General features: G+C 40.4%; 1 protein-coding gene across 1 annotated transcript in view; it reads left to right on the top strand.

Annotated features, from left to right (window-relative positions):
- Positions 1 to 16,613, top strand: part of LOC107103136 (protein yippee-like 2) — a 19,230-nt gene extending 2,617 nt beyond the window's left edge. Inside the window, exons 2-5 of the mRNA XM_015402673.1 lie at positions 9,974 to 10,205; positions 10,697 to 10,740; positions 10,958 to 11,066; positions 15,060 to 16,613. Coding sequence (XP_015258159.1) covers positions 10,089 to 10,205; positions 10,697 to 10,740; positions 10,958 to 11,066; positions 15,060 to 15,149 — 360 coding nt within the window. The 5' untranslated portion in view covers positions 9,974 to 10,088 and the 3' untranslated portion in view covers positions 15,150 to 16,613. The remainder of the gene's footprint in view (positions 1 to 9,973; positions 10,206 to 10,696; positions 10,741 to 10,957; positions 11,067 to 15,059) is intronic.

Genomic DNA, 16,613 nt, shown 5'->3' with positions numbered 1-16,613 from the left:
AGATAGATAGATAGATAGATAGATAGATAGATAGATAGATAGATAGATAGATAGATAGATAGATACTGAAGCCTAGTACAGATGTTTTTAAGAATTGGGTTGAATTACATTAAATGAAAGTACCTTTTCCTCAGCAGCTTTCTACTCCATGATGTATTTTTATTGCAGGGCAGATAGCCAGCGATCATGTGAGTGAGGGTCGAAATTAGGGGATCGAAGACGAGCTGCAAGCCCTGAAAGGTGATCCCTCACACACGGGGGCTTGTATGCTCAGAGAAAAGTTGAACAAGTCTGTGTCTATTTCATCTACCGTTTAGCCACTCCCAAAAAGCTTAGGGATAATACAAACTTGAGTAATTTGAACAAGTTATGAGCTGTTATGTGCTGTCTGTCAGAAGGTGTAGTGCTCAGATCAAGCATCACGGAACAAAATAAGGTGTAAAGGAGGAGCAGAAACAGGAGCATCCCTTCATGGGGGAGATTTGGAACAAGTTGGGAGTGGAGTCAGTGATGTCATTCTGCTGTAAGCTGCTGGTCTGGCTGTAACGGTGAGCAGAAAGCAGGATGAAAAGCCCATCATGTGCACAAATCGTGTTAGAACAGCGTAGGACGTGCAGCTCATAGAGGACTCAGCAGATTTGCCCTCAGTCTTTTTCCCTCTGTCTGCGATCATTGTCAAAAGCAGCATCTGCAGCATCAGTGCGTTACATAACCTTTTTTGTTGTCATGGTATGCAGGGGCACTTTTTTTTGTTGGTTAGTGGGACTAATGGCATGTAGGCCTTTGGACGGATGACACCCAGAAATGACCAGAAGTGACGGCTCGCTGACCTCAAACAACCTGCCGCAGGATGGATGAAAAGACAGAGAGGCAGCAAAGAAAAGCAATGAATATGCAAACAGGCAGAGAGGCACAGGAGAAAGATGAAGTGAAGATAGAGGCAGGCAGCCTGAACAGGATGCAAAAGGTTTGCACAGGCTGAAATTACTTTGGATATCTTGATTTCTCACTCTGTGTAGATCCCTGCCAGCTGCAAGTCATCTGATTGTTTATGCCATTTATTTTCTCTGTCATATTTTCATCTTGTTGTGTAGTTCAGAGCAGCTCCCTGCTGCTGGATGTATCAGAGCATCGCCATGCCCCCCTCCCATCAAACAGTGCTGCTTGGCTAAATGATTCCTACACATTTTAAGCCACTTTAAAGATGTGATTATTCTCTGGTTTTAGAAACTAATTGAGTTTGTCTGAAAAGGTTAAAGCAGCATTCAAGCTAAAACAAGCTGAATACTTTTTTTCCTCCTGTTCACCGTGTCTCTGGTGCTCGATATATTTTTATTTTACATTCTTTATTTAACATTCTTTCTTTGTGGCAGTTCTTTCCCATAATAAACTAGTAAAGTGGATATTTTTTATATGATCATCAGAGCCATTCTGAGGATCATCATAAGAACCATTTGGAAACATGTAAAAAAAAAATAAAAAAATTAAAATTTTGAGAGTTTGGGAATCAGATTTTTCTCTACCATTTGCAATCTCAACCTTTTGGCCTGCTGATTTATGTTTTGCTTGATTCCATATCTTTTTGCCTATGCACCAGAACGCTGTAGAGCTAAAACGTTAGTTGGATAGCTAGCAGTCGTAGGTCCTGCTGCAGAAATCAGCTTTTTCAGCTAAAACCAGCTTTTATTTTTCAAGTAGGCCCTAAAAAACCCTTTAAAGATAACAGCTATACATTGCAAGTTTTTACTTGTGTCTGGCTCAATCAAAAACATCCCCCTCCCCTACCTGTTGCTACACACTGTCAGTGTGCCGACCAATAAACTTTTCCTTCATTTACAAGAAATGCAAAGTTAAAGAATATTTCTGCTTATAAATACCCCATTTTAATCACGATTGAAAACATTATTTTACTGTATATTTTATTGTATTATTTCTGCACCGGTAGGACTAACTGTTATGCAGCTTTAGGTAAGCCCTGATAGTAATATATGAGTTATGCTAAACTAAGTTTGCCACATTATATTAATTAGTCAATAAATACTGTTTATCTAGTATTCATGATACAATAGAACAGTTATATAACAAAAGTTTCACTTGGAGTATGTATGCACTGCATAGAAAATTATATAATATAGGGCAAAACGGTGCAAAACTTTTTTCCATTCCCATAAACACCCACTATTAAACCAGAACCATGTACACAATAATTAGCAATAAATAATTGAGTGCAGGCATAAGTGTAATAAACAGAAACAGTGATGCTGCAGCAGAGGACACATGCCACACAGAGACAGACAGTACAGCTGATTATTTAAGAAATGGTTAGATTTAGGGCTGCAATTAACAATTATTTTGCATATCGATTAATCTGTCGATTATATTTTCGATTAATAATCAGATAGCTAAAGGTTCCTTAAAGAAGATTTTTTTACTAAAGTAAACTAGGTGAAACTAAAACTTTAAGCTTGAACTTAAAACTTAAGGAGTTCTGGATAAAATATATTGACAGACGAAAACACTTTTTAAATGCAAAATCTTTATATATTTTCTTACGATTTTGATAGAATTGCTGCTCTAAGTGGGTTTCTCTGTCAGCTAAAGGCATATTTTAGAGTATCTATGCTCCAGTTAACGATTAATCGAATACCAAATTATTTGACGATTATTTCAATAATCGATTAATTGTTTCAGCCATAGTTAGATTAACACAGTAGTGTAATAGTGAGGAGGGGGATGTCTGGTGTTCTGGTCTCCAATAGACCTGTTCCTTCTACCTGAGGGCAGCAGGTTGAGCAGGTGACTTCCAATAAGTGTGTCATGATTTTATTCAAAGATCTGACCCACATGCAGAAAACAAAACGGAGAGATCAGGTTAAGGTTTAACAAGGTTATTGAGAACTGGTAGAGATGGGTCCAGTGCTACTCTGAACACTGGTGAACCGGGACTGAAAAATGAAGGGGAAGTTCCTGTGGTTAGTTCAGGCTCAGTGGGAAATTTGAGCTTCGATTTGCAAAAGGGAATAAAGGCAAAATGACTCACTTTTCCAGAAAAGGTTTCTATCTCTGAATCCAGTCGGTTGTTCCAGTTATTGACTTGCTCATTGGAGGGCGGACAGGGTTTACCCAGGTTGAGGTGTTTCCTTGAGGAACGGAGGAGCTGACTGCCACTTAGATTTCCAATGGTACTTGAACAGTTTCTTGTGGAGGTGAATCCCTTGCTCAGTGTGAAGCACAAACAACCCCTTGGGGAAAAGTAGATCCAAACCTCCAGTTTGAACCCCAGCTCAGTTTGAAGCTCAGATGATCCTTCCAGGGAGAGAAGGTCCAAAACATCCAGTTTGTAGGATGAATTCCTGCCCAGAGGCAAAGACAATAACAACAATGTTAAGACTCAGGTTGACAAAAACTCAGTTTGACTCAGCAAAACTCCGCTAGGCTAGAGTACCCAAAACTGGCAAACACTCTGGCGTCGAGGTAGTGGCAGTCAGCAGCTTAAGAGTCCTCAGGTAATGAGGCAACCATCCGCAGGTGTGAGAGAGGACCAACGAGAACCAGGCGCCACCTGGTGGTGGAGGAAAAACAAACAGAAACACAACCCACACAGACTGGATTCCTAACAAAGTGTAGATATTATTATCAGCAAGGATTTATTTATTTTACTTTAGTATTGTGTTTTTTATCTTTCAGTAGATTTGTTTTCTTTTTTTTATATATCTGTCAACATTTCTAGCTTCATTGTTTTTGTGTAGTTTGATATCTGAAGATCACCCTGAGAGAAACACCCTGATTCTTCAGCTACAGCGGGTCCGCCTGACCCCCAGTTTACAAAATTGTCGGTATTTTCTTGAAAGCAAATTTTCTACAGTTTTGTAGATTTGCCTTGTAAAATCACTGCTAAATATGTATAGATGAATATTTAGGAATAATAGTCTGTTGTATCTTAATACAAAGGATCATAGTCTGATGTGATAAGGGGACCTTTTTATACTGAATGAGCATTTTTTCAGGGCATTTTTCTTACGCTCTGTTAAAGCTTGAAGACCTGACCGGGTAACTTCGATCAGGCTGGAAAAAGTTACCAATCCATTTCTCTGAAACAGGACTCCACCAGCCGGCTGTCAGACAGTCTTCAAGTGGTGGAAAATCGAAGCCACAGTTCCCCTCGAGAGTGGTCGACCAATAGATCCCTCTCTGGGTTATGGAGGCTTTTTCATGATTCCAGGTTTTGAGAAACAAAGTGTTATTAAAGCCTCAGATAATAGAACGTCTGGAGTTGAAGCTGTCCTAAAAGAAGTAGTGGATTTTACGTGTATACAAGCAGATGTTCAGGGCACATTTCCAACAGACACTATTTGTCCTGGATATTTAAAGCAGAAGTTGTTTTACCCACTTGTAGGTTGAGAGTCATTGATCAGACTCTTCAGAAAAGCAAACAGATAATCAGGTTATGCTTTGCCTCTGTATGTAAATTTAAAGCTGTTTTTTTTAAGGTGTGTCACGACTTCTAGAAACCCAAAGAGAATTCATGAAATAAAGTCATGAATAAAGTCAAATTGGACTTTAATATTAGTAAAAAAAAAACAAGATTTATTATAAAGAATCCCAAGGCTAAGAAGTTAGAATAAGGACGAAAAGAAATCTTTAAACATTTTTATTTTGCAGGAGGAAATTACTGCTATTCTTTAACCATTGATCACTTTCTATCCCCTAAGATGCATTGATTCAGAGACACTAGACGGTTTTCATCCAAACCTGCTGACGTACACAAACATTATGGCTACCAGGAAGTCATTTTCTCCTCAAACTTCAGCGCACTTTCACATATGCAACCGCCCCCAGGAGGAAACACGATACGCAGCCCAATAATGCAGCTAAATATTGTTCCTCTGGGGAGTTTTCTGCTATCAGGATACACTGAAGGTCAACAAACTCACAGACTCTAACAGTAAAATCATCTTTCAGTTCTGATGGATCCATGCTGTGCTTTGCAAAATGATTATTCATATTTTAAGCTTTCATGCATTTTAAAAGGATTTTTTAAGGCAACCCCGGCTTCACAGCAGAAGTTGTTTTTGATGTTAAAGCTGTGGGTTCCATTCCAGCTTCGTCCTGCCACATGTCGCAAGGAATTTAACCCCAAGTTGGCTGTCAATCTTGGCAACTTTCAAGGTGTTCAACAAGGCTCTATGGGGGCCCCTTATTACTAGAAAAATGATATATAAGTTAATTCAGTCTCTCTGTTACACAGAGTAGTGAATAATTCTCAAGCAGACTGATAATGATGATGGTTTTCACTTTGTCTGGGCGATTAATCATTTTTGAAAAATCTCGATTTTTTTTCATCAGTCCTCTCCTTGGGCCTCCATAGCTCAGATTGACATGGATTCATCACTGTTTGTTCATACAGTAGATGTTTACTCATAACCAGTAAACTAGCTCACTGTGTGACACCACTAATGTTAACATTTAGTGCTTTATTCTTTCATTGCTAGTTGTGAAAAATTATTGTTTCACAGATTTGGTTTAGTTGCCGTTTAAATTATGGTCACTTCCTAGTAGAGATGAATGATATCAAAGCTAATCTTTGAAGGAATCTTAAAAAGACTCTCCCTCTTCACTTAGAAAAAAAATATGCACATGCACCACCCTGTACCCGCTCCACAGAGGCAACGTCTATTAAACGAGTGGAAGAGCATGCGTGAGCCCATTTCTCCTCGTACACGCTCTGTTCAAAACATGCTGTTTGCATCGCTCATACAAGCTTACTTTCCAAAAAAAGATTTGCAATTTTTTCACTATGTCAGACTCACCATCGGTAAGTGAAAATGGGGACGAGCACGTAGGACGGCCTTAAATAAACATACAGTATGATTGACAATTAGTAGGAGCACTTATTTTGATGATCCACCTGGTATAGTAGAAACATAGTGTACTGTACCTTTAAGTAAAAAATAAACATTAATCAGATTTGGTTGGAGAAAAAATGGAAGATTTGACTTTTGAAGCCACTAGCTTTGTTAAACAGAGCTTAGTGGCCATGAATCAAGTCCTTCCTGACTTTCAAATAGAACTGAGTCTGAACTTTTGACTGCCGCATCATTCTAGGGTGATTGTCTTGTTGGAAGGTGGACCTCCAGCACCGTATTTTGCATGGCCTGTATCTAGCTTTAACTCTGAGCAGCTTTCCTGTCCCTGCTGAAGCATAAAAGCCTGATGCTACCAGATTTGCATCTTGAAAATAAAAATTCACAAATTTTATTCTTAAATAGTGCATTCAGCTGCAGAGATACAAAAATGAAATGTACGCAAAAGCTTAAAAAAATTAAATTTACTTCAACCAGAAACCTCTGCATGAAACTTTGAGGCACTGCATGGTTACTTTGCAGATTTTGTTTTGCTGTTACATGTATATAGTTCCTCCATCACATCAGACTCTAAGAAATATCTGCATTGGTTTTAAAATGGTTGAAAACGATAAGAATCTATGTAAACTGCACATTAAACATATTATATAACAGTCTGTTTATGACGGTGTGCTGATTCTGTGTGGCTGGAATCAACCTTTCATCTGATCTCAGAGGGCATGATGCTTACATTCTTCCTAAAACGACTGAAAGGATAAAGCACGCTCTTGGTTAAACATCAGTCTGTGTGCGCGGAGGGTCAGCTCTGACAACTGTAATGCGTCTTTGTGCCCCTGATCCCACGCTGTTGGCACCGAGTCAGAAGAGAGAAAACAAGGGCTCGTCTCAATGCTTTATTTATTTATCTGCTGCAGTCCTTCCCATCAGCCCCCGGAGCCTTTATCAGCCTTCATCAGACTCTAAAAACAATCATGCCGCAGCGCAGGGCCCTGCTTTCTCATTTGTCCCACGCTTACCGAGGCTCCTTGCTCCCAATCAGCATTTTTTGAGCTTTTCCAGATGCTTCTGTAAATGCAGACAGGGGCGGCACAGCAAGCTGTGAAGGTGACCAGCTCCTCAAAATCAGACAATGAAGCTCAGCAAAAACAAACGTTTGAAAGAAACTGTTTATTTCTCTGTTACTGAAATGAAGCGTGCTGTATTTTGATGGAGGCTTTGTGGAAACTTTAAGAACTCAGGGGAATGGGAACAATAAAAAGAACCTCTGAGGGAAAAGACACCAACTGTAATTTCTCCAGTGCAGACTATCAGAATCTATGGCTGACATGTGGGATGGCGTCCCACTACCAAGCTAATCGTTTCAATCTGCAGAGCGGACCAGCAGCAAGTATTTTAAAGGGTCGATCCCTTTGGATATCATGGAGGGAGCAGAGCATGATCCTCGCAGTTGTGCTTAGATAAGCAGATTATCCCTGCAGCTTGTGGACTTAAACATGAAGTGTGAAGTAGGACTGTTGCTTGGGCCTCTGTGCATCGACTGATCGCTGGCTTTGCCTCGGGGCGACAGGCTGTAGTTTACAGAAGCACCTTTGCACCAAGTGCTGGAAAGAAATTAGATTTTCTGCCAATGATTACAGGACGTGTTTATAAACTTGGTGCTTAGAAAACCTGAAGCAGTCTGGTGAATTGAAGAGCAGTCACAAGGTGATCAAAAGAACATAAAATACTTTTAAATGTGTACTTAAAAGGAACATGCTAACGAATAGAAAACCTTATGTTTATCTGTTGCATAAAAATCACAAGAATTGTTTTTTTTTTTAGAACATTTTACACTTGTTTGGTGAGTAAACTCAGTTTGCAGAGCTTCTGATGTGTCATTACTCTGATTCCCCGGTTAGAGATGTTCCATAAAGGCCTTGGACGTTTTTCAAAGAACATTAGTGAGCAAATTTCATCAGAGGAGGAGTTTAAAGCAGCGTGAGGTTATAAAACAGTATCCCAACCTTAGAACATTTAACAGGAACTCCATGGAAACTGGAAAGAGGGTTGCAGAGTTAAAGGGGTCATAGAATGATTCTATAGGGTATTTGGTGCTGGTCCTTAAGGTCTCTGAATAGGGTGTGCACCATTGGTTGGGCTGAAAATTGCATGTTTGCTGTTCTATGAGCCCCAATGCAAGCCTGGTTATAAGCCTCAGAATGAAACGGTTTTCTTCTTTTTATGGTATGCTCATGAATATTTAAATGTGTGCTGATTGATTGGTTTTAAAACGAGTGAAGCTGCTGAGCAAAGACGCATCATAGCAACAAGCACTCACTCACTGAAACATCAAATGGTTAATATGGTAGGGTGACCAGACGTCCTCTTTTTCCCGGACATGTCCTACTAAAAAAATGTCGGGGGGGAATTTCAAAATCATCCGGGATTTTGGTCGACTAATGTGCAGCACTTAGTCGAAACAGGGAGCCAGTGGGGGACGGAGCCACCAAACCCGGTGACGGTAGCCTGGACAGCGGTGGCCCCGTGCTTGCCCCCGCCTTGCAGCACGGTAAGGCAGGCGGGGAAAACATACTGTCACCGGGTCGGGTTTGGTTGCTTCGTCCCCTGTTGGGACCCGGTCCGGTCCATCCAGCGCCCTACCGGGACCCACCCCACAAAAAAACAACAAACAAACAGTATCCTCCTTTTCAGAAACCCCAATCTGGTCACCATAGATATGCTAGCATTGCTATCAACAGCTTAGTGACAGGGGTCTTCTGATACACAAACATAATCCATACCTGTCGAATCTTCAGGAAAACTGTGAAAAATGTCCCCTTTCTCCATGCAGCCTGGAACACTGCATTTATGCCCGTGGTTCTGGCTCATTATCAATAGGGAAACTGCCTGCTTTGTAATTCTTGTAGAAGTAAACCCAACTATAGGCTAAAAAGCTAAACTGGTGTCTTACATCTACCTCTATTCATGTTCTTGGGCCGTGAACCAGTGCGCTGGTCTGTATGTAATTTTTTGGGCACGACAAAAGTACAGGCCAGAGCCAAATAAGGCAACATCCCAGAGTTAACGTCAACTCGCTGCTTCATTTGAATTCGCCCGTTATAAGGTGGAAGTTTAGAATTATGAGATTTACAGATAAAGGAGGTGTCGATGGGGTTTGAACTTCTCTGTGCGTCCATTTCACCAACTGAACTATTGTTATTCATCTATGACAATGTAAGCTCGGTTTTGCATTCTATGACCCCTTTAAAGCCAAATCAAGACATCAAAATTAAGAGCAGCCAAAAAGATCCACAAAAACTATGAAGGACCAGTAGAGATCCACAGCTCAGGACTAGTATTAGTTGTGCTGTTCACAAGTTTGAAAAGATGGTTCACTTGCCCAAAAGACCAGGTAGGAGTCAGAGCCAACAGTAGATAAAGGGTGTTCTGGTCAGATGAGAAAAAATCGAACATTTATGGGCTACATCTTGAATCACTGTTTGCGACTGAAAGCGAATGCTTAAAATCATCCTGTAAAACATGGTGGTGGTAGCATCATGCTATGGGTAGGCTTATATTTGGCAGGACCAGGAAAGCTGAAAAGCTGAAAACTTCATATGAAGCTATTATACTGTTCAGGTGTGAGGGGTGAGTAGATACCCCAAAATTGTACTTGAGTCAGAGTAGCACTACTTTAACGAGTACAAATAAAAAGTAGGCCAAGAACTTAAACAAAAATGAGTAAAAAAAATATTTGGTATTTGTTTGGAAATGTTGCAGTCAGAGAGACTGTATGTGCAAGTTTTGGCATTTTAGATGCATGAACAATAATAATAACTGATGATGATAATTACAGACAAACAAATTCCTGTAGAGGAAATACTTTTCTAAATCTAGATTTTACAGCATGAAAATTATAAAATCAAACCTTGCAGTGTGAATTGTTTATATGTTAGGACACAGAGAACTTCAACTGACATTATCTACTGTTTACTGTCATAGTAGACAGAGAAACCAAGGAGTAGCGATGTACAAGTACGAAGTACCGTACAGTTAAAATACTTCTAAGAGTACATTTTATTCAAAACATTACTCGAATAAATGTAACTATTTCCTACCACCTCTGTCAGGTGTTTACCTCCCGACCCACCGCCCACCACGGCCCTCACCTGTGTGTTGCGGTGCTTCCCCTGTGAGCCGACCTGGGCTGGCAGTCCCTTTTTGCACCGCCCGCCAACACCGCCCATGGTCAGGATGACGCGCTCCAAGACGTTTCAGGCATACCTGCCGAGCTGCCACCGGACGTACAGCTGCATCCATTGCCGAGCTCACCTGGCCAACCACGACGAGCTCATCTCCAAGGTAAGCAGATGCAGCGCCGGCCCCGTTCCACTTTGGTTAACCTTGCTGCCCGACGAGTGCTGCCTCAGAACCAAAGAATCATCCGGTCATTTTCAAAGAACAGGATGTGAATATATTTCCTTTAAAAACAGAGATTTAAACAAATTGAAAAAACAAGCCGCAGGTTTTCCACCTGTAGGTGTGTATAATCCACCATCACACTGCTGCACGTGGATGGATTATATTAAAAGCTGGAAACTGAATTGGATTATGGATGCACTGTTATGAAGACTGGCTCACCTGTGCTGAGAGGCTTTCCGCTGAGCTGCACTAAACAGAGCAGTTTAATGAGCAGCTTTGGTTTACAGGAAACATCGACCCACCCCGATGATTCTGCTAATGCTTATGGTGGATTGAATGTGTTTTTCCTGCAGGTTTCAGAATACTTAAGCTTTTCTTTAGCTTTTATTTTAGGACCTGATGTCTCATCTTTTCGACTTTTTTCTCTGCAGTCGTTCCAGGGCAGCCAGGGCAGAGCTTACCTGTTCAACTCAGTGTGAGTACCGATCCCAAATCACATCTCACAACATCTGTTTGGAAAAAATAAGTTATTGAGAAGCTCTTATGCTTCTCAGAGTTAAGATAAAGGACTGATCTGCTTCCATCAAGCTACTGAAGCATACGCTTCCTTATTAGATGCTTGTGAATCACCAGCCCAGCTCTGTTGGAGGCAGAGACCTTCTTATTAAAACTTTTTCCGCTCTGCCTCTCAGGGTGAATGTTGGGTGTGGCCCTGCAGAGGAGAGAGTCCTGCTGACAGGCCTGCATGCTGTGGCAGACATCTACTGTGAGAACTGCAAGACCACTCTGGGCTGGAAATACGTGAGTGTCCTCGGCTGATCCCAGGTCTAAGTTTAGAGGAGGATAAAGTGGAGGAGTTGTTCTTAGAGTGAAACCTGCTTTTATCTGGAGCACAAATATTTTTGGATGGCTCCTCTCTGAGGGTCGATGCTGTAGCTCAGCTGCAAACTGACAGATGGAGGTCAGATGTTTCTTCAAGGTGTGATTATTTTTAAATACTTTTTTTTCTGAATTTCCAGGGAACACAGTGTTGTCCCTTTTATCAGTGAAGACAAGTGGCTCACAGTATATTCTGGATTTTGTCCTGATTTATATCTTACATTCAGGAAGCATGCACAGTGGTCTTAAATAGATCTCTGGGCTTAAAATTATGTTTTTCTTTACTTTTAGAGCAGTTCCTGACAACTCCAGACTGATTTCTGTCATTCGATGCTGATTAAAACCTTTGTTCCACTCTAATCTCAACCATTAGTTATTTCGGTTTGCTTTCATCAGCTTTGTGCATCTAGAGACTCAAATTCTGTCTGTTCTTTCTTTGCAAAACAGCTCAAACCAAACCAGATACAACTGAGAGCTTCTATGAACATTGGTTTGTATGTCTTGCAACAAATTCTGAAATAGCTGAAGTTCTAGACTTTTACTAGGCCTTTCTGGCTCATGTTTACTTTGAAATAAAGCTATCCACTGGAGCTCTGGATGTATGTCAAGGGCTGTTGTCCTGATGAAAGGTGTCTGGTCTGAGGTCCCCACAGCATGATGATACCACCCCCGTGTTTCATCTTGGAGATAGTATGTTATGGTTGATGTGCAGGATAAGCTTTTACACATAGTGCTTTGCATGTAGACTAAAAAGTTTATTTTTGGTCAAAGTGGTGCTGATTTGAAGCGCAAACTGAACATTATGGGCGTCCTGATACAACTTTTTCATTTCTGATATTGCAGCCTATAGTATTGACTGGTATGGATATTTTGATTTGATTTGATTGATTTTATTTATCTCACAGTGGAGAAATTGACTCATTTGATCGGGTAAAATAGTCAAAGGAGAAGAATAATGACTCAATATGATATTGGTATGAATCATATATACTTATATTGCTTAGATTATGGTGTGGAATGATAGGAAAGGCTTGATCAAGTGATATTTCTCAAAACAACAGCAATAGGTGTGAGAACAATAGATGTGATCGTTTTCTTGTTTACGAAAAAGTTAAATGAAATTTGAACCAAAGACCCGAGATTTTACAGGCAGCCAGATATATTCTCGTATGAATTTTTTAACTGATATCAGGCTGATTTCCAATATCAGTATTGGATCAGGACGGCCCTAAGGAACATCATGCTGCCGTAATAATAATAATTATAATAATAATAATAATAATACATTTTATTTAAAAAGGCGCCTTTCTGGACACTCAAGGTCACCGTACAAAAGCATAAAAACACAGTGTCAGAAAAAATTAAAATAAAAACATTTTAAACAGGTCCAAGGATGGGACAGAAAACTTATGACTTACCAGAAAAAGTCCAAAGAAACACTTTCAAAGATCTCCTAAAGAACATTTTGAAGATAAGTTTGGTTTATTTCCCTTTAACATTCTTGCCTTCCGAATTTATGCATTCAGTGAGATATAATGCGGTTACTGCTTCCCGTTAATGAATTCCCTAAAGGACCAGTGGAAACTGTTGATTTTTATTAATAATCATTGGGGGATATTGGCTGAAAAACCCTGAGTAGTTATCAGTAAAGGCTGCCGGGGTCAAATAAACACAAACATGGCTCCTATCCCCTATCCCCAAAACAAAACATTAAAACAACTTAAATACATCGATTCATTAACAATAAGTTGCAGGTTATTCAGTTAAGAACAGAGAAACAGATTAGGTTTTTGGAATAAAATAAAATCATACAACCAGACAGCCAAACTACACTCTGATATAAAAGTGAATTAGAACTGACTACATAATATAATACAGCAGCTGCTTAATAAACGCTGAACTTTGCTGCTTATATTTAGGATTAAGCTGTGATACTAAAGGTGGAGGAGTTATTTAGGTCTGAACCGGATGGACTGTTTAATATATCAGTAGAGCTAAACATGTGCAGCTGTCAACCCTTCTTAACATGCCAGGGGGAGTTTAGACTGAAGTGCCGGCAGTCGTTTCCTTAAAGGGTTAAAAAGGGACACTGGCGTCCTTGTTGGTGGATTGAGAGGCTGCATTGATCCAACCTCCTACTATAACAACCACAGCTCCAAGGCTGAAGTCCCTTCAACTTTCTTATGGCCTTAAAAAGAAATATTTTCTTTATGTTTCTGTTGAACACTGGGGTAAACCAGTGTTAAAAGCAGCTTTCTCCTCAGAAGTTTCTATTCCTGGCAAAGACCCACAGTCTAAAAGCAGGGCTGCAGCCGTGGAGAAAAAGCTCTTAGGTTCGACCTGCTGCACTCCTGGAAGGAGAAATTGGAGATTAGGCCTCTGCAGCTCAAAAACCAAACTAATCAATGACAGAAAAAGACACATGTGCTCGCTTAAGTGTTTTGGACACCAGTTACATTTATGTTAGTTTTTTCTTACAGTTCTCTCATGATTCGAAAATTGAAGGTAACATCCAAAATGTTAATGCAGTTTGTTCTGTTTGGCATTTATCTATTTTTTTCTCCAACAAAAAGACAAGCTGGACTAATTAACCCTTTAAAGCCTGAACCAGGAAATAATTGAGAGAAGATTCTACTTTTCCAAAATTAGAATTGTCATTGAACTTTGTGAAAAATGAAATAACTATATACATTTTGTAAAAACTTTAAATTACATCATTTATTTGCATCAATTTTGATATATTATGCATTTCTATATCATCTTTTATATGTTTTCTGTTCACTACATGTGTCTGACTATGTAAGTCAGGCTTTCAAGAACAAAAACATCACACTGATGATGCAGAGGTTTCAAGATCTCCTCTATCAAATATGATACCCTTGGCTTTAAAGGGCTAATATGCTAATATGATACCCTAAATAAAAGTTAATGTAACCCATTTGCTGGAGGAAGTTGAGTCATACTGTGTGTAATTAAATCTTTTTTAAAGGCCTCAGAGGTTTGTCAGTAAAATCCTGTAAAGAAATAGTATCATTAATGTTGTTGGTGAAGTTTGATGCACGCTAGATCACGGGACAATATTTCAGACTAAAACTCTTACAGAGCTTAGTTCAATCCCATGCATGATGATTCCCACAACACAGCTCCCATAAATCTGTTTCCTCTGTGGTGAAACATGGCAGTGGCAGCATCATGGTGTGGGGAGGTTTTTTATTTTTTATTTTATTTTTTTAGCAGAGACAGCTAAGCTGGTCAGTTTATAGGAAGATAGTTTGCTCTAAATGCATAACAACCTTATGAAGAAGCTGCAAAAGCCAGAGGGACAATGGATCAGAGATTCATGTGTTCGAATGGACCAGTCAATGCTTTAGCTCAGCTGAGAAATAAAAAGAAGAATGATTATCTGTAGCTGTCCAAAGCTGATGACCCCAAAGGATTTGAATATGTAATTGCTGCAAAGTTTGTTTTTATAAAGAATTGGCTCAGCAGGGCAAATTTTATTTAAAATAAAATATAAAATCCATGCATTTCTTTTTTACAGTTTTACAGCTAGTGTTCACCACTTTGTGTTGCTTTGCCACATAGAATTGGATCGATGAAATTTCAATGGGACAAAATGTGGGAAGGTCTGAATATTTCTGCCAGGTGCTGCAGTTCTGGATGAATTTCGAGCTACTCTCAGGCTGAAAAACATGTTTCAGCCTGCAGACGCGCAGCATTTGGAGCGATTATTTTCAGACCTCCAGGCCATGGTTAAAAACACCCTTCTGTCACGAAATGCAGCGTAATAGCAGGCATATATACACAGCCAAAAAGGTGGCTTTTAAATACAGCAGAATTTTTTTAACTGCTTGAGTCTGAACTTGATGTGATTTAACCCTTTGAATGAGTCGCCGTCTCCTTTCCTCCCTCCAGGAACACGCGTTCGAGAGCAGTCAGAAGTATAAAGAGGGGAAGTTCATCATCGAGCTGGCCCATATGATCAAGGACAACGGCTGGGATTGAGGGGAGAGCAGCTGAGTGACGACCACATCTGAGGGAAGGGATGGAGGCACCGGGTGTTGAGGGGGTGTTTGTGTGCGGTGGGTGAGTGTGTGACTTTGGTTTGGCTGGTTTACCATTAACCTCTGTAACTTACTGCCCATCCCTTCCTAACCACACACACCTCTTGATGTACACACACGCATTACGCGTCGTAACAACCACCGACGTCCCAGACATCCCAGCTTGCCAGGAGGAAGGACTAGGCTGCATCCCAGCTAGCGGGACTAGATGACTGGCCAATAGCTCACCAGACAAGATGTTACGTTTTGGTTTTAGTTTTATAAAACACAAGCTCTTAAAATCAGCTCCGCAAAACGTTCTCTCTGCTGTGACCATTATTCTGCCTTGTCTGAAAACACTGCAAGGTGTCCATTGGCTCAGGCCGGCGGTTTACTTTGGTACTGGTTAAAAATGTTCACCTCTGTGTCCCCAACATGAATCAGGTGTGACGGGAGATTAAAAAAAATTACTGATCAGCTGAGGTCTGGGTCTGAGGAGCCCAGACATGCAGGCTGTAGGACAGTTCTGTGTGCAGAGATTGCCCCCCACTGGGCTGCTCCTTTGAGACGCTGATCTAGATCCAGTTACATTGCTGCTTAAATGGCTTCTGACTGGAACCCTTCAATGCCTTGCCAGTGATGCAGCCCAGGATTAGCAGGGCGGGGCAAGAAGATGGAAAGATGCAGACGGAGATGCACAAGGTGGTTCCAAAAGCTCTGCAAAAAGCAGCTCCTCTGGGTTATATTTTTGCTAAAAACCTTAGCGTTGTAAAGTGATCAACTGATCCTCCCATCAATGAGGTCCTGCTGCTGTTGATGCATCAAAGCTGTCTGGGATTCTGGAAGATCTATGAACACTGTGAGTAAAGGTGATGAGGCTCTGCAAGGTTTGAGAGCAGAGCTAGTGATCGCTAGAAATAGCCCCCCCCCGCTGTCATCCAAAAAGCACTAATGCATGACTACATGACCACAGAGGTATGTACTGTCAATGCCTATTTGGACCTATCAATCTTGTTTTAATTTTATTTTTTTCAGTCTGGGATCAATGCTGTGAAACTGCTGTTACTCTGATCTTCCGTCGCTGTCCGTAAAAAAAACAAAAAACATGGAGCAACACTATGATGCAAACTTCCTTACTCACTTATACAGCCGCCATCAAAGGTTACATGTCATCTAAAATGGCCCTGGTTTTGGGTTGGAAAAAAAAAGAAGTAAATAAAAAAAACAATTCAACAGAAAAACAACATTTACAAACAAAATGCAAGATGATCCACCCTCCAGGTTAATACACCAAACTAATTTAAGGCCAATATCTTCTGATTCGATTTTAGCGTTAAGTCTTTGGTAGGAGTCTGCTTCCCTCATCTTTGCCTGCTAATATTTGCCCATCATCTCTTCCAGACATTCCCCAAATCTATGAGTGTGA

This window comes from Cyprinodon variegatus, unplaced genomic scaffold (assembly GCF_000732505.1).
Source record: "Cyprinodon variegatus isolate N-32 unplaced genomic scaffold, C_variegatus-1.0 Scaffold1382, whole genome shotgun sequence".
Classification (NCBI taxonomy): Eukaryota; Metazoa; Chordata; class Actinopteri; order Cyprinodontiformes; family Cyprinodontidae; genus Cyprinodon; species Cyprinodon variegatus.
Note: the sequence above shows the minus strand (reverse complement) of the source record. Positions and strands in the feature narration are given on the sequence as shown.